At 35.3% G+C, this 26,282-nt stretch overlaps 1 protein-coding gene across 11 annotated transcripts in view; it reads right to left on the reverse strand.

The window, feature by feature from the left end:
• The window catches only part of CFAP54 (cilia and flagella associated protein 54), a 300,555-nt gene that overhangs the window by 234,898 nt on the left and 39,375 nt on the right, over positions 1-26,282 (reverse strand). For 10 of the 11 annotated variants that reach the window (XR_005985335.1, XM_041739196.1, XM_041739195.1 and 7 more), the window contains 8 exons: positions 25,975-26,060; positions 20,342-20,476; positions 19,126-19,276; positions 14,556-14,632; positions 8,681-8,809; positions 8,173-8,299; positions 2,055-2,141; positions 1,822-1,943 (listed from right to left, as the gene is read on the reverse strand). Coding sequence is in view for 10 of the 11 variants with exons in the window: in XM_041739196.1 (XP_041595130.1) it covers positions 1,822-1,943; positions 2,055-2,141; positions 8,173-8,299; positions 8,681-8,809; positions 14,556-14,632; positions 19,126-19,276; positions 20,342-20,476; positions 25,975-26,060 (914 nt within the window). In the remaining variant the exon portion in view is untranslated. The remainder of the gene's footprint in view (positions 1-1,821; positions 1,944-2,054; positions 2,142-8,172; positions 8,300-8,680; positions 8,810-14,555; positions 14,633-19,125; positions 19,277-20,341; positions 20,477-25,974; positions 26,061-26,282) is intronic. The other variant, XM_041739192.1, reaches the window with a different exon arrangement.

The raw sequence follows: 26,282 nt of genomic DNA on the forward strand, positions 1-26,282 counted from the left end.
GGACACCTGCACCCCGATGTTTATAGCAGCAATGTCCACAATAGCCAAACTGTGGAAGGAGCTTCGGTGTATCGAAAGATGAATGGATAAAGAAGATGTGGTCTATGTATACAATGGAATATTACTCAGCCATTAGAAACGACAAATACCCACCATTTGCTTCAACGTGGATGGAACTGGAGGGTTTTATGCTGAGTGAAGTAAGTCAATGGGGGAAGGACAATCATTATATGGTTTCACTCAAACAGGGAATATAAAAAATAGTGAAAGGGATTATAGGGGAAAGGAGAGAAAATGAGTGGGAAATATCAGAGAGGGTAACAGAACATGAGAAACTTCTAACTCTGGGAAAGGAACAAGGGTTAGTGGAAGGGGAGGTGGGCAGGGGGATGGGGTGACTGGGTGACGGGCACTGAGGGGGGCACTGGATGGGATGAACACTGGGTGTTACACTATATGTTGGCAAACTGAACTCCAATAAAAAATATACAAAATAATTTAAATAAATAAACAAACACCTTGAAGGCATCACTTCCCTCCCTACTTAATCTGCACCCATTTTTATCATGAACTTATTTAACCCCTACTTTCATGTGTAAAAGGCCAGCGCTGTACAAATCTCTGCTGTCACAGCTACTAAAAATAGTACCCCAGGGTAGTGCCATACAACTGTGCAGATGGGGCCCAATGTAAACTCATGGTCTCCAACTTCAGCTAGAACTCTCTGCTGACCAGTACTTTACCTTGGGAGTCAACTCCTTCATCCGCTCCTTGTCCATTCCTCACCACTCTCTAATCGTCTTCTCCTATCTCAGTCTGACTATCCACTCTCATTCCCCATTGCTGCCACATAGTCTTGCCTCCTACTTTATCAGATGATTGACATCAACTCAACTCCTGCCTCCACACCAGTAGACTTAATCAAATCCACATCTGTCTGTTCCTCCTTCCCTTTTGTAGCAGAGGATGAGGAGTCTGCCCTGCAGCCTACCCTCCACTGAAGACGAATCACTTCATCTGTGTTTTCAAACTCATCTCCTTCCCTCTTCTAATAGGACTCTGCTCTATTATTAACCCCTCTCATATTTTCAATTTCTCTCTTTTCTTCTGGCTCTTATACTCATTATATAAATATGCTAAACTTTTTCTCTTAAATTCTTCTTAATCTCTGTATCCTCTCGCTTTGATCCACTTTTTTCTTTCTCTTATCAACTAAACTATTTGCAGCATTATTCTCTACTTCACCATGTGCCATTTACACAGCAAATACATCATATTTTTGTGGGTAATACACAGGGACATTTTTAAAATCCTCTAGCTTGAAATGTGACTGCCTTCAAGAATTTAAACTCTAAAATCAACACACAATGAATTGGCAAGAAGACAGAACAATTTCTAGGCCAGAGTAAGATATAAATTAGCAATATCCAACTGAAAGAAGACATCTGAGCCAATGGACTTGTAGTAATTTAATTCCTTAGTAAGGAATCCATTATGCTAGCATAGTGTCACTTAAACTCTGTAGTTTCTCTCATTTTTAATCCTTCTGATTTTATTTGGCTTCCAATGTTAGTTGCCTCTACAGAGAGAGAACACAGAGAAAGTATCTCTCATTTCAGGAGAGTTCAGGACTGGCAATATAGATTGGTTCCCCTGTTCAGAACTGTTCTACTTCCCCAAGAGAGAACTGAATATAGGGAACCTGAAAGTTCATAATCTAATGTTAAGAACAACACATTACTTTTAGCAAAGTGAACCAAATCATTCATTTAACAAAGGTTGTATATCAGAACAAAAAAAAAAAGAACGGCATGTTGTTACCACCAAAAAGTTGTGTGAAAATGTAGAGGTTGCATCTTTCTCAAATATTAGAAGAGCTTTCTGCATCAAGTAAATTGCTTTGGATAACTTATTCTTCTTTATTTTACTCATTACACTCAATTCTGAAATAGAAAACAAACATTTTACCAAAAGGGAAACATTAAAAACTATCTTTAAAAGTTTTTGGAAAAAAAAAAGTTTTTGGAAAAACACTTTATCCCAATTTTAATTACCGGTAAAACAGTCATTGCTTGTAGGTTGTTTTAGCTTTTCTGGACCTTTGGTAGACATAGGTTTGCTATCAGTTGGAGTCTGCAAAACTGAAGGAGGAGATTGCCATTACAATTAGATTCACATTCAAGAAAGGAAGTATTTTCTAAACATTAAAGGGTAACTATTTGTAAAATTACTGCTTCTTCTCATATGCCATCTTTTTTTTCATTAATAGATAAAAATTCAAAGAAATCTACTATAACGCAGTTTTATTGACAAATTATCTTTTATTTGCCACAGTATGCCTAAGTACATCAAAAATATTTAAATTATAAAAACATTTGATTTTCTATCTCATCTTAAATAAAATCATCTTGAAAGCTTACAAAAGGATCCAATCTGCTTTTGTTCACTTTCCCTTTTCATAAACTTTTAAGAACTGCTTCATTTATGGGCCCCACAAGAACTCAGAGCATCCCCTGAAGACCTCCACTCTCCTCTTTCAAGAATTTCAACTAACACATAAATTATTGCCAGTTGACTATGGGCAGTGAGAGATCCTGGTATATAGCTGGGACAACCACCATAATGGCCCAGGAAAGAGAGGATGATGGAGAAGAGAGTAAAAGTATGCTGGCCCAGGAAGATGGACAATGTTACACTAATTCTTGATTTTCTGGGTATAGTCCCCAAGAGACTTGGCAATATTGTTTCTGTCCTTGGAGGTATGTGAAGGTACTTAGAGTAACCTTACAACAAACCCCTTTTATTGAGGTTGAATTATTTGTGCTAACGCCATTGACTTATAAAAAGATGCCACTAGACACCATTAAAGGATATAAGTCTTCTTTAATGGTGAAAGATAAGGGAATTTATCTACATGGCGACAGCAACACAAAGCAGAAAATAATGCATCATTCTCTCAGTACCTGGGGTATTATAATTGCTAATTAACCGATAGCTCTCATGATTATAATCGTGAGAGATAAGGATGCCCAACATAGATAAGTCATATCTAATGCCACTGCCATCAACATGCAACCATTGTAAAGTTCTTGAATAAGAATGACAAAAGGGACACCTGGGTGGCTCAACTGGTTGAGCATCTGACTCTTGAGTTCACCTCAAGTCATGATCTCATGAGTGGAGCCCCATGTCAGGCTCTGCACTGTGCATGGAGCATGCTCAGGATTCGCTCCCTCTCCCTCTACCCCTCCTCCACTTCTCTCAAAAATAAAGGAGAAAAAAAGAATAACAAGTGGTATTTAGGCAACGTTAGTCTGGCAGCAGCATGCAAGAGTGAAGAAAGGAGGAAAAAATGAAAATCTGTATTAGGGTGATAGTTCAACAAGCAGACAAAAACATCAAGAAGACCCAGAGATACAGCAAAGGAATAATAACTAATTCCATTTAAATCTGAGCTCATGTCTACAATCAGTATTGTTAAATGGTCTCTGACAAAAACTCAGAGGATCACTTGGTCTTCAAATACTTATGGATGACAATTAGAGAATGAACTAGCATAGTAATTCTGTAAGTAAAGAGACCCCACTGCATTACAGAAGATAATACAGTCATTAAGTGAGAATTATAGTTTTCTTAAGGAAAATCTGACACATAAATGCCATTCACATTTGGAAATACATTTCTAATTCAAATAATTTAAAATAAAAAAATATTCAATAATATTCTTATTATTCTAAGAAGCCCTATTGAAAAACTATATATGATGACACAGAGATGTTTTCATTTTTAGTTGCTTCCCTCTAAATCCCGGAGGTCTTCTGAGAAACAGTCTTTGAAATAGTATAAATATTAAAAATAAGGTATAAACAGATAAAAACTATAAAAGAATAAAAGAATGGGAAATAAAGGAAATTCTATATAAACAGAATGCAAATACAAACAAGTTCTAAGTATATATCAACTGGGAACATAACCATACAAAAAATAAAATTAATTCAAGTGAATTTGAACACAGTTCTCTAATGTGTGGCATATTCTAAAGATATAATGTGAACCGCAAAGAAATCCTAAACTTACTTAGTAGTTTCATTGTTAATGTTGCTATTGTTTGAATAATTCTGAAAATACTTTGTTAATATGGTAGGATAAAGCAAATAAGTTATTACATCGATACTGTTGGGAACCAGAGTGCTCAACATGAGAGAGAGTAAATACAAAAATGAAATGTGGAACTTTGGATTTTCAAAGTGTTGGACTTTGAATTGGTAATATCAGAAAGAACTTGCAGTGTGTATGTGTGTGTGTGTGTGTGTGTGTGTGTGTGTGTGTGTGTGTGGTAAGTCTAGAACATTTAGTTATACAGCAAACAAAACAAAAACCTGCTCAAAGAATAATGGGGACATATCAAAAAACACACAATCCAGTTTGAGACCTCCCATGGCAAAATGTGACTTTGAACATCAGAAGAACAATGATAGCAACTGATTATAAATGATTTAATAAAAACAAAACTCAGTCCATAGTATAACACCACAAATTAGAAGAGCCAAAGTAGGGACAGCTCTTCTTTACAAAGAAGGGCAGCAAGTATATTTAGAAGGAATAGTTCAATTAGAAAATCACTGTGCACAACCACTGTAACAATTAATTCTGCAAGGATCACCAACAGAAGTTAAAACCATTGGGTGAAAATCTGTTGGAGAATAGGACATTTATTCCATCTCACAGCATCACCTAACAATACCAATTATTTTTTCATTATGCAGAGGGAAAGATGCCCTTACAGTGGAGAAATCTGGTAGACACCACCTTAACAAAATAAAAACTGTCTGCCTCATCAATGATAGGACAAATAAACAATATGTGCAGCCTAATGTGATACAACGGTATCTAACAACATCACCTATGTAATCATGAAGAAACTACTAGGAAAATTCAGATTGTAGAATGTTCTAGAGACACAACATCAAAAATGTGTCATAAAAGAAAAAAGTGAGTTATTATTCTAGATAAAAGAAGAACAGGACAGAGAGGTGATGTCAGCATAATGGCAGCATAAGACATCCCTTCCCCCCACACACAATCTGTAACAAAAATTCAGCATCCACTCATGGACAAAAAAAAAGTACCTGAGAAAGAAGAGCCAAAGTAGAGACATCAAACTTCCTGATTTTACACTATACTACAAAGCTATAGTAATTAAAACAGTATGGTACTGGAATAAAAATAGACACATAGACTAATAGAACAGAATCAAGAGCCCAGAAACAAATTCATGCATATATTTCTAATTAATATTAGACAATGAAGAATACTTAATGGGGAAAAGACAGTCTCTTTAATAAATGATGTTACAAAAAAAGGATATCCATATGCAGAAGAACGAAATTGAACCTCTGTTTTATACTACTCATAAAAATTAACATGAAACAGATTAAAAATTAATCATAAGGACTGAAACCACTTAATTTCTTTTAAAAAATCAAAAATAGAACTACTATACAATCCAGCAATCCCCTTCTGGGTGTGTCTCCAAAGGAAATAAAAATAAGATCTCAAAGAGATACCTGCACTCCCATGTTCACTGCAATATTATTCACAATAGCCAATATATGGAAACAACTCAAATGTCTGTCAACTGATGATTGGATAAAGAAGATGTGAGATAGATAGATAGATAGATAGATAGATAGATAGATAGATATCGTGGAATATTATTTCATGAATATTATTCAGCCATTATTATTCAGAAAGAAGGAAATCCTGCAATTTGCAATAACATGGATGGATCTTGAGGACATGATGCTAAGTGAAATAAGACAAATACTGTATGACATCACTTAAATGTGGAATCTAAGAAAGCTGAAGTCACAGAAACAAAGAGTAGGGGGGTGGTGATCAGGGGCTAGAGAGGAAGTGGAAGGGGATGAAGATATGTCAGTCAAAGGATACAAACTTTCAGTTATAAGATGAATAAGTTCTAGAGATCTCATGTACAGTATGGTGATTATAGATCATAATACTTGAAAGTGGCTAAATAAGTAAATCTTAAATGTTCTAACCACAAAACAGAATTGGCAATTATGTGATATGATAGAAGTGTTAACTAATGCCCTGCTGGTAATCATTTTGCAATATATTAGTGTAACAAATCAACACATCTGTACACCTTAAACTTACACAATGTTATTTGTCAATTATATCTCAATAACCTCGGGGGGGGGGAAGTTTGCACTCAAAAATTAATTAACTACCATTTGATTAAACCTATTTAGTTGTATATATGATGTGACATCTAAATGCTTTATTTTTCTTAGGTTTTTATTTGAATTCCAGATGGCTAACATACAATGTACTATTAGATTCAGGTGTACAATTTAGTGATTCAACACTTACATACAACACCGGGTACTCATCCCAAGTGCACTCCTTAATTCCCATCATCTATTTAACCTATTCCTATCCACCTCCCCCTGATAATCATCAGTTTGTTCTCTAAATATATGCATCAGTTTGTTCTCTAAATCATCAGTTTGTTCTCTAATCATCAGTTTGTTCTCTAAAGAGTTCTCTAAAGACTTTAGAGACTCATTGAGCATGATGCTAAGTGAAATAAGACAAATACTGTATGACATCACTTAAATGTGGAATCTAAGATAGCTGAAGTCACAGAAACAAAGAGTAGGGGGGTGGTGATCAGGGGCTAGAGAGGAAGTGGAAGGGGATGAAGATATGTCAGTCAAAGGATACAAACAAAAGTCTAATTTACAAATTAGAGTCATCAGTTTCTTGGTTTGCCTCCCTCTTTTTTCCCCTATGATTGTTTGTTTTGTTCCTTGAATTCCACATGTGAATGAAATCATATGGTGTTTGTCTTTCTCTGATTTATTTCATTTAGCATAATACACTCTAATTCCATCCAAATCATTGCAAATGGCAAGATTTCATTCTTTTTATGGCTGAGTAATATTCCACTGTGTGTGTAAGTATATATATATATTCTTTATTCACTCATCATTTGATGGACATTTGGGCTCTTTCCATAATTTGGCTACTGTTGATAATGCTTCTGTTATAAACATTGGGGAGCATGTATCCCTTCAAATTAGAATGCTTTAGACAGAAATCAGAGGTCATATTAGAATGGAACACTTAGTTCTATTCTATAATGAGTAATTTATAATGAAGTAGTTGTTAAATAAATACTGGCTATATAATCATGCCAAACATAACTTGGCTTTATCAAAATTTAACTTCAGTTTTTATACATAATAATGTTAAATTTTATTTTGAAACTCAAGTAAATGTATTATCTGTATGTACACTAGTATTACTATTGACATCTTTTTAAAAAATGTTTTGACCTTTTTAATAATGAGGCCAAAATAATTTAGATCCAAATCATGTGTGCTCTGACATTACTATTAAAGATGTCTAAGTTCTTCAGTTGCTTCCAGGATAAATATAAATCTCTTAGCCATTCAAAATTTAACTGTGATCTATATCAGTAGGCTTATCTGTGTCATCCTCTCAAGTGTGCTCTTCATTTTGGCCATAAGAGAATTCCAGCAGTTCCTAAATTGCACCATCCAATCATTTGCTTTCCAGCTTGCTAAAGGCTATTTTCTGCATCCAAATAACTGTTTCCTTTTCGATCTTCTTCATAAAGATATTTACTAGCCTTCTAGTCAACTATCACTTCTCCCAGGAAGCCATCCCTGACTCTTGTTCATTAAAGATACTCCTCTTCTGTGTGCCCAAATACTCTGAGTCTACTTGTTAACATTTATTAAGCTCAACTGTTACAATTGGCTTAGTTATCTAGAAGCTCAAAATTAGAGGCTGTATCTTATTTATACCAAACACAATATGATTCTGAGATCTTAGTAGGCACTCAATAATTATATATAGATTGAATTAACAAAATATTGATAATTTACTACACCTCAAACAAAATCAATTTAATTTTTTGGATGTGTACCAAGGGATTTGCTATGTGAGTTATAAAGCAATAATGAAAGGTATCTATTGATAGTAATCAGGGAAAAGAAAAGAATGAAATTTATCTGGAAAATAGTCAACAAGAACATAATTTACAAATTAAATTGATTCTATTCTTGAACTCATCTTAAAATTGATGCAGAACAAATTATATGTTTTGAGGACTACTACCTTGCAATTGGTCAAGAAGCACAACAGCTATATGGTGCTGGGCTTGAATTAGTTCAAGATGCAAATCCATCATGAAAGTATTTGGTGTGACTGGTTTGCAAATGTCTCCATCTATATCCTGGGTGTACTTTGGTAGAATTGAAGTAAAAATAAAAACAAAATACAGTTATCAAAACATACTAAAAATAGCTCTATCCTAATTATCACTCAAGTTATCATTTTACACTAAGCCACTAAATTCTGCTCACTCTCAACTCTTTGCAATCTGATTCACATGCTAATAAACATGCTTTTCAATACAGTGGCCTCTTTAATAACAAATTTATTTGTTATTGTTGAGGAGTGAGAGACTCCTCACTCTTCTTGATTTCTTCTGGCAAGAGAGGAAGAGATTTCCGGTCTATGAGAGCAAGGTCACCATAAATCATGCTTTACACACCTATGTGTGAAGCCAGCCCTCTTCCTAGCTAAGTAACACTTAAAACTCATGTAAGAGTTTCCCATTTACCTTGGTATAGCAATGGTCAATCACTGATGATCCATCTGGCAAAGTACTTAACATGCAATTCAAATTTATTCCATCAATTGCTTTGTCAAGAAGTTCATAGGCCAAAAATAACTGTTCCACAGGTTTCTTCTAAAGTAATTTTATAAACAAAACAGAAATATAACACTTAAGAGAAAATCATATACGATTCCAAACTTCTTTTATAATAATTCAAACCAAGTGACAAATTTAAAGAGTCTATCCAATATCAACAATGTTATATTTTTTACTAAATGTATGTCTTTGATTAAATGTGGAGTACTATTGATAAAAGTGAAATAATAAATACATTTCATCATTTTTCCGATTATAAGTTAAACTTTTTATAAACATGTATATATCTTCCTTTTATGGTTTTCAAAATTCTGAGTGTACCAAATGTATAGGTAAATTTTTAAAATATAACTCACAAAATTTGTCATTTTCACACATTTCATTTTGAAAGTTTGTTTTTTAAATCTCAGAGCTGGAAATTTAGATGTGGAGGCCATCAAATCCAATGGCATATATCATGATTTTCATTGCATATATCATGATTTTCATTGTATTTCACGAAATACCTTTTCATTCTAATTATTCTCACAGAGAAACAAATATAAAATAATATAAAAGGCATCAGCTTTGTTCAAACTTCCAAATTTCCCATATTTCTCGAGAAAATTTTTAGGAAATAAAGCAAGCACAAACATGGAGATAACTGAAATCCTCTATAGACTGTCCACAATGACAATCCTTTTCTCTGCTCCTAAAAAAAGCTACTGTGCTTTGGTATTTACCATTCTTTTGTGTGTTTTTAAACTTTTACAATGTGTGTATCCATTAACAATATGCAGTACTGCCTGCATATCTTTTAATTCTGTCAGAAAATTTTGCAATCCACTTTATACATTCAAACATATGTTGTTGAAACTTTTTCATGCTGGTATATGCAACTCAATGTGTCAGAGTTTGGTTAACAACACAGAACAACTCTAGATACTCTTAAGCAGAAAGGGATTTGATACACAGAATTAGAGGTGTCTGTCACTGTTGGAAAGCCAGGGGGAGCAAAGGCCAAGAAAGCTGCCAGTGACAAGTCTGCTGCATGCAGAAGCCTCTGTGAATCTAAGAATCAAGGAGGTGGCTGACAACCACCACAAGTGACTGCTACACCAGATCAAGCGAATTGCAAGAGCTTGCTCAGCAGGGCTGGTCAATTAACTTCTTCCATCTGCCACTGCCAAATAAGAACTCTGTCTTCCCTTCATTATAAATTCATGCAAATGTGCTTCATCGGAAGACTAAGGTAGAACCACATGGAAATGAGATGCTAGGAAATGCAGTTCCAGCTTTTCCCCTGTGACACAAAGGTGGCTAAAGAAGGGGAATGGCAGTGATGCAAAGCTGACTCTAGTTCAAGCCCACACTAATTCACTCATCCTCACAGCCACAATGAAATGGTGCTATGCTGAGGAATATGTCACAATCTATTTATCCACTCTTCAGATAAGTATTTAGATTCCTATTACTAAAAATGTATACAATGCATTGTACTAGTCTAGGGATCAAGTCAAGGTTGGTATTTGCTTTGCAGTCCTTATGCCTTTTTTTCTCTTTTCTTTCGCAGCTGACTGTCTAAGAAGTCTAGGACATATTAAACAGAATAGATACTCTATGTTGTTAGTTCAGTATAAAAGGACTGCTTGTAATCTTTTACTATAAGTGTAACATTCATTACAGGTCTTTGAATGATACCCTTTATAGGATATAGAAATTCTCCTCTATTCCTGACTTACAAGTTGTGTTTTGGGTTGTTTTTTTTTTTAAGATAGGTGTTGATTTTTGTCAAATGCTGTTGTTGCATCTTTTTATCTAGTGAGGCAGTCATATTTCTTCCTTTCATCTGCTAATGTGGTGTATCGCATTAGATTTTCTAATGTTAAATCATCCTTGTGTTCCTGGAATATATACGATTTGATTACACACATCCATTCCAAAGTATATAGATGTATATCTCCATTCAAGAATCACAGACATAGGAAAGGTCTCATGCAACTCAATTAATATAAAGTCAAATAACAGACCTATGTGAAGGCTGGCCCAAGGTTATAAATCGTTAGGAAGAAAGACTTTCTTCCCACCCACCCACCTCTCACTACCCATGTTGAGAAACTTCCCCATACAAATAGGCAAATGGGTTTTTTTTCAGGTCTCCCTTCTCTAGAATGTGGTCTTTTGGAAGTTATAATTTTAATGTGTGAGTCTCAGTTCCAAACCCCCATCTTTCATGTGCCCAAGCCTCATATCTTGTCACTAGATGGCTGTTAACCTGAGCTTTTTGGTAACCGAGCCTATCAACCAACTGCAGCATCTACTCATAAAATGACCATTCTAGTTTCCAGTTCCCCTTTTATTTTGGCCCCTAGAATTTATCTTACTTTCTTGTGAGCTTCACAATGTGTTTGAGGATATTTGTTCAATTCTGTCCAAAATTTCTAGGTGCTTTGTAGCAAGAGGGTTTTCACCTTACCTGATTTGCTGTTTTGCCAGAAACAGAAGTCTCTAAAGATGCCCTTTTAACACCAAAAAATTTCAAACATTCCCCCCACATATACCTATATTCTATCATCAACATCACCACCATCACTATCACCTTTGTTATCTTTGTCATTATCATAACTAACATCTAATTAAACTATCTTCTACATACTGAGCTAAACATAATAAATGTTTTAAATGCCATTATCCTATGAAGCAGATACCTATTAATTATTTTAATTTTATAATACGTTTATTGAAAGAAATAGATGCTATGCATTTAGTAAACCTTTAAATAAATTTTGAATGTAATCACAATAAACACCTCATTTTTTAAAGAGCTGTATGTATATATGCAAGGTACATAATTCATCCTGCCTACAATTTCTGATAGGTGAGCATACAGATTTTGGATTCTCCTTACAATAAATTCTCACTCCTTCTCTCCACTTCACTCCAGATGGATCTGAGACCCTAGGTTAAGATTCAGTGCTCTACATAAAACATAAGAGAAAAACTGAGTAGCTACCACATGCCAGGTACCGGTTTCTGTAACATTACTAATACCTCATTTAAATGATATAACTTAAATAATATCGGTAGAATATGTTCTACTGTTATTTTACAGATGAGGACATTTATTTTCAAACAGATGAAATAATCTGTTCAAGATCACATAGTCAATATTAGATTCCACTCTGGGTCTTCCAACACCAAGCATTGTGCCCTTAGGTCATACCAATGAACCACTTGTATTACGTCTACCATATGCCACAGTACAGCTGGGCAGGTTACCTATTGCACAATTTTAGGGGGTGCCATTCATGCTGTTGTCATCATAAACTTGTATGTTCATTCTGACAATTTTCCAGAGGATAGTAATAAATCATATCAAGGAAAGGGTACATTTTTCTAATTTAAATAAGAGTAGCAATAGTTCATAAAGGGTCTTCAGCTTCTTCATTTGGGAAAACTGCCACCTTCTATGAAACACATTTTATTTAGTGGCTCTAACTGCCAGAAATTTTCCACCTGAAGCCAAAATCCAGCACTTTGTAACTTCTACTACTGTTTTTATTCCTGCCCTATGAAGCCTCAGAGAATAAGTACTGGCCCACTCAGCCAGTGATTCTGAAATTCTAGTTTCCTTAAGAATCTACCTGGGGGATTTTAAGAGGAAAATACCTGGAATTATAAACTTTTAAGACTCCAAAATTGTAAATTATAATCCAATATGCCTAAAGTGGAAAATAGGAAGCTGTATATTTAGCAAGCACTATAAGATCCCTGGAAAAAGTACTGGCAGCTATTATAAATAAGCCTCCTCAATTTCTTGTGAATTTGAATTTACTGTTCCCAATTTAAGATTTCTCAACTCTAGCTCTCTTAAGACACAATATTACATAAAGAACTCAAAATTACATCCCTTAAAACCTATAATTAAAGGAAAGTAAATTCAGAATGATCCACCAGTCCTCCACTATATTCATGATATTTGATTGGTACCCAGTTATATTTTATGCATTAAAAAATATCTTTTATACCAGTATCCCGAAGACACTTTTTTTTTAATCAAAAAGCAATGTACCATAGTGACTAAATGCATGAATGTTGACAGCAACACACCTAAGGTCAAATCTACTTACTGCATGCAACCATGAGCAATTTGGATACAGCAGCAAAAATCATCAAGATGACTATACAAATCAACTGGAGTAAATCTCACAAACACAATACTGGGATAAAAAGCAAGCTGCAGAAGAATACACACACTATCTCTCACACACACATATTTATATAAATATTTAAAAGCAATACTCCTTACTTCCTGGAATACACACATATGTAATAAAAGTATGCCTGAAATTTATCATCATTATATTTAGAATACCAGTTGCTGCTATGCAGGAGGAAAGGTGATATGATCAAAGGGGTTAGTGGAAGAGTTTCAACTGTACTAACAAGGTATTGTTTCACAACAGGAATTGGGCCTACCTTATAACATTCTTTATAATTTTATGTCTTATGTTTCAAATTGATTTTTCAGAGAATATACAGCAATTATGAGTATTAACATTTTGCAACAGGAAAAGTGCCAAGCGAAGTGATGATAGGAAAAAACATCAAAATGTTGCTATGCTAAAAAATATTAAAAAGACTAGAAGAGAATATAAAAAATATTTCAATCCATATAGTGAAATTACATATTTTCTCCCCTTTTTATATCTCTAAATATCCTCTAATGTTAATACAACTTTTGTAATTTAAAATTATAGTTTTTTAATTAATCAGGCAAACAAAAATACAGATCACTGGCTTCCTCTATAGAAACGTATTTTTCAACAGTAGTCCACAAGCACTAATGTCTTAAGTAGTTATTCCATAAGGGGTAAAATGGATTTTATTTTCAAATAATGGAATATATAGTATTCCATCTCTTCTTGGAAAACCACAATGCTCATAAGCAAATGAATGCCTCTTAGAAGACTTACAGTAAAGAACGTATTGCGCTTAATCCAGAGTCACCCAAAGTTACCTGACTCTGGCATCCTTTTCTGAGGCATAGTATTAGCAACACATAGGACAGACTTGGCAAAATGCTATTCTAGTTCTTGTCTATAAATAAAAGAATGTTTATAACATATATGACGTGGTTCCCGAGACTCCCATTCAGATCTACAGAACAACACAATCCTCGATGGACAGAAATAATTCAAATATTTTATGAAAAACATAATCAAGAAGAGGAAAGGCCAGGACACCTGGGTGGTTGAGCGTCTGGCCTTTGCTCAGGGCATGATTCCGGTCCCGGGTCAAGTCCCACATCAGGCTCCCTGTGGGGAGCCTGCTTTTCCCTCTGTCTAATCTCTGCTTCTCTCTGTATCTCTCCTGAATAAATAAATTCTTTAAAAAAAATTCTCTTAAGGTAACAATTACTAAGAACTTGCCATGTGCCAGGGACTATTCTAAGTGTATTTTCAACAGGTAATAACTTATTGAATCTGTCAGAGGAATATGCTGAGCAGGACATCTCTGCTTTATGAGACTATGAACCATAACACATTCAAAACTCCAACAGTAATTCTTTTAAGATAATTTACTAGGTTATTTTTAAAGCTGATTGGGATTTTTTCTACAGTGAAAGCAAAAGGTAGAAAATGCCCCCTAGTTTTCAATGTAGATAGAAACTATAAATTCTCAAATATTAAATATTCAAAATTATTTCTATAATTAACCATTACACATTTATAAACTTAATATCATTTGAAAATCTAAATTCATGTTTTTAACTGTATTTTCTAAAATATTTCTGCAATACCTTTAATATGGGAAGAACGTCCACGCTCCCTTTCAAAACTCCAAGGAATTCACTAGTTCCTTTCCTGAAAGATATCTCTGTGGGCGGAAAAAAGGAAAAGAAAGAAGGAAGAAATGGAAGGAACAGAAGAGAAAAAAGGAGGGAAGAGAAGAAGAAAGGAGGAAAAAAGGGTAAGCAGGAAGAGGAGGAGAGGGTAGGAAAGAAGAAACAGGCAAAGAAGGAAGGACCAGAGGAAGGAAAAAATGTAAACATGCAGTTAATCACAATCCTAAAAAATGTTATGCTAAATTGGTTGCCCTTTTAATGACTCATGATTTTATAAATGATTCAACACTTAGAAGTTGACAAAACACTAAGCTATTTCTTCCATATAATTAAATTTTGTTTTTATATGTTAATTTTATGTCTTTATATAAGTTAATTTTGGTTTTACAGAAGTTAATTTAAGATCTTACAGTAAAACAATTAAAAATATTATTAACAAGGTAATATTATGGTAAAGAGACTGGTCTTTCTAGTCTGTAATGTCTATTGAAAAGCATTCATAAAACAATGTAAAAGCCTTATGAATTTGGACAAATATCAGAGAAGGCTGGTTTGAGTTAAAGGAATATAAATTATAAATATATGATAATGCTAGTTTCCTATTTGAAAATATATTTAATAATTTAAACTAAAGGGGCACCTGGGTGCCTCATTTGGTTAAGTATCGTTTCAGCTCAGGTCATGATCTCAGGGTCCTGGGATTGAGCTCCACGTTGGGCTCCCTGCTCAGTGGGGAGTCTTCTTTTCCCACTCCCTCTGCCCATTCTTGCTTTCTCTCTCTCATTCTCTCTCTCTCTCTCTCTCTCTCTCTCTCAAATAAATAAATAATTTAAACTAAATAATGCATTACTTAATAAACAGTCCAATAAACATTTTGAATCAGATTGGCATGATTAATACACAAGAACAACTTGTACTTTGTGCTTTATGTGCTAATAAGATGATGATAATAACAATGTTGGAAAGTTCTAAGAATTTATATACCTAAATGGTGACAACTCCTCACTACATAAATGTAGCTTTTTCTATTTATAAATGGATAATGTTCCAATATTGATTACTATTTTAAAAATGAAACATTTTAGCAAACAATCAGTAAATTGCATTTAGTTCATTTATAATTAGTGTAAAATACAACAAAACAATAGTCTCACAAAAGAAATAAGTAAAAAAATAAAAAATAAAATTGAATAAGAAATAGACTTTAAAAAAAAAAAAAAGTAATCATTGGGCCTTTTGCTTTCAACAACAGGTAACCTGGAAAAATTCTCCTAACTAGAGCCCACTAGAAAAGCTGGAAAAAAATTTTTTCTTCACCTGTAAGCAAAGAAGATCATGAAAATATAAATATAGAGCCAGGATCTTGAGAAAAGAGTATCATCTTGATCTTGGGAAGAGTGCCCAGGGAATAATATAGAAGAGCATTAGAGCTACCTTCCCAACTGAGGACTCTCTCGTCAATTCTGGAGAAGAAAGCTGAGAAGCTGAGTGATGCTTCTGACAGCCCTGAGAACTAAAGCAACAGAGGTTAGTATCCAAGGCCACCAGGGTGAGAAGCCAGAAGGGGCTGTATCCTTGGAGTCAGGGTAAATGGAAAATAAGTCAACAAGAATGCATCTCAGCTTTAAATTATCTTAATCTCTCAAACTGGACTAATGGGATCCTGGAGTTGTAGTATCTTCATGCATCTAGTAAAAGGAAGCATAAATCTTCTCTGGAAGAACATTAACCTTATCTAATGCTTCAAATTATCTCTATAAAATATTCAGCAAATATAACGTCTACCACACAATCAAAAATAATCAGAGTAATAGTTGATGAAATAAGTTCTTCACTTAAGAATTCAATATAATAAGTGCAGAAGGAACAACGGAAGTTAGAAGCCCATTTTGGCTTCTCACTCACTCCTCTGGTAGCCTTCAACGAATGACAGATATAAGTTGTATAAATATCTCAATCTCCCAGCTCTCTGGGGCAGGTTCTCCAGGTCTCTCATGGTCATAAGCCCTACCTACAACAGTGGCCTTCTCCTTAACTTACTATATCTTGTATTGCCTTCCTTTCCTTTTCTGTCTCACTCCACCACACCACAACCCTGCTTCTCTGGATAATATCCTAAATAAACTACTTCACTCAACAACTTGTCTCAGAATCTATATCTAGGGAAAACAACCTAGGAGAAAGGTCAGGCTAACAATAGCTAAACTCACTGGTAAGTCTTTATAACACAGCCTGTGGGATAATTAGGCATTATATGCCTTCTGATTCAACACAGCAGGGACTGAACAGCACCGCCTATGAAGTATTCTTGCCAAATGTATAAGATATTGGCAAAAAATCTTTTTGATAAGATATCACTTGAATCTAAGCAAGCCTCTAGATCTAACTGCCAGGTAGAGAAACAAGTTAACACCACAAAGACACAAACAGCCAGATGCAGAATGTGAGGAACCCTAAAAGGTGATGAACCAGTGTCTTCAAAAAATAAATGGCTTGAAAAGAGGAGGAGGAAAGGAACTGTTATAGACTAGAAAGAGAGACTCAAGAAAAATGTAAGAAAGTAAAATATATGGGCTTGTTTGGATCCTGATTGGAACAAACCAACCTAAGATATTTTTTTAAATTTTATTTATTTACTCATGAGAGACACAGAGAGAGAGAGGGGGGAAGGCGGGGGTGGGGGGCAGAGACATAGGCAGAGGAAGAAGCAGGATCCATGCAGGAAACCCAATGTGGGACTCGATCCCAGGAGTCCGGGATCTTACCTTAAGCCAAAGGCAGATGCTCAACCACTGAGCCACCCAGGTGTCCCTAATCTAAGATATTTTTAATACAATCAGGGACACAGGAATTTTCCTCTAATTTTGTAAAGTATAATAATAATGGCATTATAATTTTGCAAAACAAAACAAAATCTTTATCTGTTACATAGACAAACCAACACACACACACACACACACACACACACACACACATTGGGGTATTTGCTGGTGAAATGACATGATGTCTGCTTTAAAACACTCCAGAGGGAAAAACTGTGTTACAAAAAGAAATTAAATAAGATTAGCAAAATGTTCTGGATAATAGGTACATTGTAACTTATTTCTATATTTGAAATTCTGCATAATAAAAGTTTTAAAAAAGGGAAAAGCGTTTAAGGAGAGGACATTTAAAAAAATAGGACTACAGACCATTGAATGTATTAGATAGTCAGACATCTTTAACCAGTAGTTCTCAAACTTTGATGTACACTGAGATCACCAGATATTGGGGATCCCTGGGTGGGTCAGCGGTTTAGTGTCTGCCTTCCGCCTAGGGCATGATCCTGGAGTCCTGGGATTGAGTCCTGCATCAGGTTCCCTGCATGGAGCCTGCTTCTCCCTCTGCCTGTCTCTCTCTCTCTCTGTCTCTCATAAATAAATAAACAAAATCTTTAAAAAAAAATCACCAGATAAAGTAATAAAGACTAGAAAGTCTCAGGCTAGATGAAGTAGGATAGAATCTGGGCCTTTGTATTTTTAACAAGTTCCCAAGTGATACTGATGCCAATCAAAATTTGAGAACCGAGGCTCTAAAATTCGACCTGCTAAAGCCACACTCAGCAACCCCGGACAGCAGATCCAGATCAGCACATCTCCGGGAAAACAGTTATAGCAATAATGACTTTACTACAGAGTCCCTCAAATGTCATACACGCTCTATAAGAGGGGTGAAGTAGGGAAGTAAACGCCTACTAACCACACTCTGACCTCACTCCCTACATATGATGTACCTTATAAAACAGACAGTTCTGGGGTTAACGACCCACTGAAGGTGGTCAGAGCATAAGGCTGCCCTGTGAGAGAAGGAAACTTCTGGAAGAAGAATGCTGGCAGAAAGGGGCTGGAGCAGGGAGAGGATGGAGTGGGTGGGAAATGAGAACAAAAACGAGGAAGGCAACAGGAAAGGAGAAAAAGAAAAGGAGAAACAAAATAAATGAAGACAACAAATTTTAAAAGGAGGGAATCCCAAGAGAGGAGAGAATTAAAAAGGAGATAAAACGTAGAACACAGATTCATTCAACAGACATTATTCAAGTTCCCGGTCTGTGTGGGGCAGTGTGATGGCTACCAAAAATACAATGGCAAGCAAAACATAATCCCCTCCTTCATGCAGCATGTTCTGCTAGGAAGTGGCAGAGGAGGAAAGGAGATAAAAGGGAGGAGAGAACAATAAAAAAGGAAGAATGGGAAAGCAGAAGAGAGGTGAAAGTGGTAACAAGGAATGGAGAAGGAGAATACATGAATAAGGGGAAGGCAAAAGTCACTTATATGCCACGGAACCATAGAGCATATAACCTCTTTTTAACATCCCCCCAGTTAAATCTATATTATTTCTATCTTTGGTTATAAACCATCAAGGAAGCACAGTACTGAAATGCCTGGTTTCCATTAACACTAGTTATTCCTTATGCCAATTCATACTTATACATTCATATGTGTTTATGTATATTGATAACTTCATATTTTTTCACTCATTTCATTACCTAGAGATTTTTTAAATTTTTTTTGTGGGTTTCCTAATAACTCCAATATTTCACTTAATCTCAGCGTAACCTCTGCCACCACCACAATGTCAATGTCTTCCATTTTATAGCAGTGAATTACTTCATTTATCTGCCACAGAAGATAAACCCACTAAAAAGAGAAAACATACAGCAAAATCAATTAAAAGTACATTACATTGTAAAGTCATATTTTTTTTTAACTTAGGACATCCATGAAGTCATCATCTTCTAAACATACGGGAATGTTAGGTATATACTCCCTTATTAGTACATCTTAATTATAAAGATCAATGATCCTAATCAATTTATTTGATTAAGATCCCAATCAATCCTAATCAGTTTATTTATATAAACTCATAAAGAAGGTTCACCTAAGCTTATAATCTGCATATCAATAGCCATAATGGAAAATTTATCATTTTTTAAAATTATAAATTTTTTTAAAGTATCAGTAAAGATTATCAGTATGCTCAAAGTTCTCATTCTGCCTTCACAAAGCAGTTGTTAGGATCAGTATCAAAGTCCTCCAAAATAGTGAAGGAGAAGCAGGTGTTTCAGGCCACATGCTAGGTGTCTTGGAAGCTATCTTTCATGCCTATATCCCCAAAGCTTAGCACATAAAATTAGCCATCAGACTTTGGGAACTAAAATGAGGAAACAGCATTACTTTTTCATTTCATTACTTTTTCAGAGTACATGGTAAAACCAAGCCCATGTACCCTATTTACAACACATCCAGTATGTTACTGTTAAAATGTCTCTTCCTAAGTTTCTGGGTTTTAGTATTCATCTGCTCAACTTTCTCCTTTCCATGTAAGAGCTCTCTGAAATAGTCTTAATATATTAGTGCAGGAAAAAAAACCCTTTTCTATTTATATTTTCTATTACTAACCTTCTTAACTCACCCAAGTTCATGTAACCTTCAAAATACGAAGAATCTGAAATACCTTCCTACTCCCCTTAAAAATCTGAAATACCTTCCTACTCCACAAAACCAAATTGCAGAAGTGCAGAAAATATGCTTAAAAGAAAGGCTCAGTCAGTCCCACATTTATTTATTTATTTTTTAGCCCCACATTTAAAGAATGGTAGTTAAGCAGGTGAATAAATATGGAAAATTTAGATTGGAAATATGCATCACAACTTAAATTAGCAATAATTTAAAAAACAAGTGAAAGGAAACAAAAAGGAATACTTTATTAGTACTGATTTTCTGGGTGAATTTTGCATAGTCATTTCTGGACAGATTGACCCTCTGAATTCCTAATTTGCATTTCTGCCATAGGAACATTATCGTGTCCACAACGATTTCTTTATCAGGTTGAACATTCTGAAAACAAAAATGGCAAAGGAAATTGGTAAGAATAATAAGATACACATATAGATACAGCTATATAGCATTTACTGTGTGCCAGGGAACACTCTAAGAGCTTTACATACCTACTGCAATAGACTGAATGTTTGTGTCTATCCAAAACTCCTATTCATTTAATCTTCATGACAACCCTATGAAGTGAATACTATTACTATCATTCTCACTTTCCAGATGACCAAACTGAAGCAAAAGAGTAAGTGATTTGGGGGGCACCTGGGTGACTCAGCAGTTGAGTGTCTCCCTTTGGTTCAGGTCATGATCCTGGAGTCCTGGGATCAAGTCCTGCATCAAGCTCCCCATAGGGAGCCTGCTTCTCCCTCTGCCTATGTCTTTGTCTGTCTGTCTGTCTCTCTCTCTCTCTCGAATAAATATATAAATAAATATTTAAAATTTTAAAAAAAAGATCAAGTGATTTTTCCCAAGATGAAATGAATAGAAAGTAGCAGAGCCAAGATTCAAACCCAAGCAGTCCAGTTCAGAGTCCACACTCTTAATGAATGCTCTAGGCCACTTCTGCCTCTCTAAAAAGAAATGTTCCAAACATATTTAGGTAAGCCAATTAGCTCTACCCAAATTTTAAAGTTTTATGTACTACTTTCTTTTTAAATTTTGTGTGTTAAAATAATAAAGAATGGGGAGGAGGAGGAACTAGTAAAGGAAGAGAGAGTAGGAAGCTATGAAAAGATATGAACAAGGAGGAAAGAGACATGAAGAAACCAACAGAACATCACACTGGATATCAATAGATACCATGAGTATAATGAACATATCTCCTCTCAAATCAGTTATTTGGTTGGTTCTTTTCAAAAGAAAAATATAACTCATTATACCTGAACTAGAAAGATAATGAGTTTATGATTAAAATACACCAAACCTTGAACTCCTTTGGGACAGCCCTAAGACTTAATTTACATACGTAGTACCTTGTATGGGAACATAACAGAGAGCAATAAATGTTTATTGAATTGAATGAACTAAGAATATATAATTTTTTTAAAATCCAGTAGTAAAACTTCCTTGCCCTAGCACACCTGGGTGGCTCACTCGGTTGGGTGTCTGACTCTTGGTCTCAGCTCAGGTCTTGATCTCAGGGTTGTGAGTTCAAGCCCCAAATTGGGCTTAGAAAAAAACAACTCTGGCTAGGAGCTATACTGGATTAACAGTGCAGATCTGGGCTATTAAAGTGGACCAGAATGGCTTTCTGACACTAAAGAAATTAAAAGTGTGGGAAAGGGTAGCCTCTTCTTCCAGAGTGCACTGTTTGGCCTCAGAGATCCAGACAAAGCAATTGAAGTTAGATTTTTACATCTGGTCATAGGAGCAATGTTACTAGAGAAGAAATTATAAATAAGTGTAGAAGAAGGTATAAATAAGTTATGATCTTTTCATACAGTGTAATACTATGCAATAAAAATGAATGATATACAACCACGTGCAACAATAAGGGTGACTCTTGCAAACATAGTATCAATTGAAAGAAGCGAGATACTAAAAGTAGGCATAGATCTTCCTTGATTTATACATTTAAAATACCATAAATCAAAAATGCATTTAACACACCTAATCTACTTAACATCATAGTTTAACCTTACCTACTTTAAACATGCTCAGAATACTTACATTAGCCTACAGTAGGACAAAGTTCCCTAACACAAAGCCTACTTCATAATATAGTGTTAACTATCTCATGTAATTTATTGAATACTGTGCTGAAAATGAAAACCAGAATAGTTGTGCGTCTGTCATTTACCCTCATCATCGTGTGGCTGATTGGGAGCTACAGCTGCTCCTGCCCAGCATCATGAGAAAATTGTATTGCATATTTCCAGCCAGAAAAAAGATCAAAGTTCACAACTTAAAAGTATGGTTTCTACTGAATGCGTATTGCTTGTGCACTGTTGTAAAACTGAAAAATCTTAGGTTAAATCATCCTAAGACAGGGACTGTCTATATTTTTTGTATCCAGTTACATACAATACAAAAAAAAAAAACAGGTGAAACTAACCAGAGGAGTTAAGATATTGAGTACCCCTGGTAAGGTCAGTGACGGGAAGGGAGCATAGGGGGAGCTATTGGGTGCTGGTCATGTTCTGTTTCTTGAACTGGATGTGTTTCATTTATGAAAACTGAGCCTTATACTAGTAAAATGTTTATCATTATATATATTATACTTCCAATATAAAGTTTAAAAAAATAGGTAAGATTCAAGGGGCACACTTGGGTGGCTTAGTTGGTTAAGCATCCAATTCTTGATTTTGGCTCAGGTCGTGATCTCAGGGTCATAAGATTGAGCCCCAAGTCGGGCTCTGTGCTCCCTCTGAAGTCTACTTGTCCCTCTCCCTCTGCTCCTCCCCCTATTTGTACTCTCACTCTCTTTCTCTCTCTCTCAAATAAATAAAATGAATAAAATCTTTATAAGAACAATCAAAAAGTAAGATTAAAAGTACTAAATTTCTACCTATTTCTGTTTTAGAATATAAACACCATGTACTGGATAATATTACAGACAAGATATGTCAGGGTGCTTGGGTGGTGCACTTGGTTAAGCCTACAACTCTTGGTTTCGGCTCAGGTCATGATCTCAGGGTTATGAGATCGGCCACATCTGGCTTTGAGCTTAACATGGAGTCTACTTGGGATTCTCTCTCCTTGTCTCTCTGCCCCTCCCCTAACCATGTGTGTGCATTCTCTCTCTCCCTCTCTCTCAAATAAATCAATCAATCTTTTAAAAAGGATATTTTAATGCTTCCAACCTAATCTTTTAAAAATTTAGACAATAAAGTAAATTATAAAAATAAACAAAATCAAAGCTCATAGGTATTGATGGCTAATGATCAACATCAAAGATGGCCAAGAGAATGGCACAGGACAGAAATGGGTCCAGTTTCAGGAATAGCAGAAGAGCTCTCCATATCAGGTTGGACATAAAAGGGACATGAGCAACCCATCACACCCTATCCTTTCCTCTGAAGAAGGTTTAATCATCTTGTCCTAAGTTTTCCCAGTTGGTCCTTTATGACTGGATGTAGCAACTGAACTCAAGTACAGAGGTCCTCAAGAGAAAACCTTGTCTATTAGGCCTTGAAAAAAACAAGTCTAAGGATGACAGATTGGAGCCTCTTGGCATATTTGGAACATAACTACATCTGATTCCTATTTAGCTAATAACTCATGATCATTACTAGCTTTTAGAACTATACTCCAATGAAAATATGATGTTTGGAAAACCTGTCCTAAGTTCATCATTAAAATACTTAATTGTAAAAAAAAAAAAATCCTTGCCCTTTTCAGCCTTGATTAGAATTTTTTGGTTTAACCCCCCCAAAAAAATAATCCAGTTAAGAAGTGGGCAGAAGACATGAATAGACATTTTTCCAAAGAAGACATACAAATGACTAACGAACACATGAAAAGATGCTCAACACCGTCCATCATCAGGTACATAAAATCAAAACCACGATGAGATACTACCTCACTGCTGTGAACATGGCCAAAATTAGCAACACTGAAACAACAGATATTGGAGAGGATGTGGAAAAAGGGGAACCCTCTTACACTGTTAGTGGGAATGCAAGCTGGTGCAGCCACTGTGGTAAACAGTATGAAGGTTCCTCAAAAAGTTACAAATAGAACTACCCTATGACCCAGCAATTGCACTACTAGGTATTTACCCAAAGGATACAAAAATACTGATTCTAAGGGGCATATGCACCCTGATGTTTATAAATAGCAGTATTATCAACAACAGCAAAACTGGAGAGAGCCCAAGTGCCCATCAACAGATGAATAAAGAATATGGAATATTACTTAGCCACAAAAAAAAAATGAAATCTTGCCATTCACAATGACATGGATGGAATAGGGTATATTATGCTAAGTGAAATAAGTCAGTCAGAGAAAGACAAATACCATATGACTTCACTCATATGTAGAACCTAAGAAACAAAACAGATGAACACAGGGGAAAGAAGAAAAATAAAGAACAGAGGGAGGCAAACCATAAGAGTTGCTCAACTATGGAGAACAAACTGAGGGCTGCTAGAGGAGAGGAGGGTGGGGGGTGGACTAACTGGGTGATGGGCATGAAGGAGGGCACTTGTTGCAATGAACACCGGATATTATATGTAAGTGTGAAGGAGGGCACTTGTTGCAATGAACACCGGATATTATATGTAAGTGATGAATCACGAAATTCTACTCCTGAGACCAGTATTACACTATATGTAAAATAATTAGAATTCAAATAAAAACTTGAAAACAATAAAAAATAATTTTTGGGGTTAGCTCCTAAATATAATCATTATATTTGCTATCAAATACCTTTCTTTCAAAAATTAAATATGTGTCCCAAGTATTAAATAAACCCAGAAGAAATAGAAAACATCATAACAGTGGAACTTCTCAAGTCCCTTACTGTGGTTTCACTTCCCTGAACAAATGTTAACACAATGATCTATCATTGCAGTTTCCAAACTCTTTTTAGAATAGTAAAACCAAATTTTCAAATGTAATTCTATCTCAACATTAACTAATAAAAGGAGGTTAGGGTGTTACTACACAAACTGAGCTCCTGAGGAACTTCAGCAAAGCCCTGAGGATCCCTGCAATTCAGTGTTAACACCAGTGCTGTGCTAGTTTTATTTAAACATTCATAACCACAAATCATCATGTCCACTGGCCATTTTGTGCAAAGTGACTCCAAATAATAACCAATTTCTATATTCATGGAATGAAAAGCAGTATTTCATTAAGAATGTTAACTCTAGGGGCATCTGGGTGGCTCAGCTGGTTATGCATCTGCTCAGGTTATGGGGATGGAACCCCACATTGGGCTCCCTGTTCAGCAGGGAGTCTGCTTCTCCTTCTCCCTTTGCCCCTCCCCCCCATTTGTACTGTGTGTGTGTGTGTCTCTCTCTCAAATAAATAAAAATCTTTAAAAAGAAGAAGAAGAAGAAGAATGTTAACTCTAATTGAAACGACTGCCTTATTTCCTTCATTATTAGAAATATAAAGCCTACGGGATCCCTGGGTGGCGCAGCGGTTTGGCGCCTGCCTTTGGCCCAGGGCACGATCCTGGAGACCCGGGATTGAATCCCACGTCAGGCTCCTGGTGCATGGAGCCTGCTTCTCCCTCTGCCTGTGTCTCTGCCTCTCTCTCTCTCTCTCTCTGTGTGACTATCATAAATAAATAAAAATTTAAAAAAAAAAGAAAGAAATATAAAGCCTAGGAATTTCCCAAAAAGGAACAAAAGGAGTTACTATCAATATCAGACTTATTAACAATATCAGACTTGAAATCACAAGCCACGTTATGACTCAATCTCTTATTTAATGATTAAACAATATAAAATTCTGGCAGGTTGTAATTCCTGTGATATTTTAAATCTGGCTTTACATTAGGTATAATAGCCTCCTTCAACACTATTACAAAATATTCAAAAAAGCAATTTCACCTGAGGAGAGGCACAGACACAAGAGTACAAGGTTGCTGCCAAATGGAAAATGTCTTCTGAATATCCATAAGTCTTCATACTAGAATCTAATTCATAAAATAGAGAAAAAAAATGAAACAAAAAAAATCAATTACAAAATTTCAAATAGAAAAGACACAGAAAAAAAGAGAAAAAAAGGAAAAAAAAGAAAAGAAGAAAAAAGAAAAAAAAAGAAAAAAAAATGAAAAGACACAGAAACACAGAAATTCTACAAAATGACATAAATAGTATCTGGGTAAATATGTTACTAAGATATTTCTATACAAAAA

Source organism: Vulpes lagopus, chromosome 23 (genome assembly GCF_018345385.1).
Source record: "Vulpes lagopus strain Blue_001 chromosome 23, ASM1834538v1, whole genome shotgun sequence".
Classification (NCBI taxonomy): domain Eukaryota; kingdom Metazoa; phylum Chordata; class Mammalia; order Carnivora; family Canidae; genus Vulpes; species Vulpes lagopus.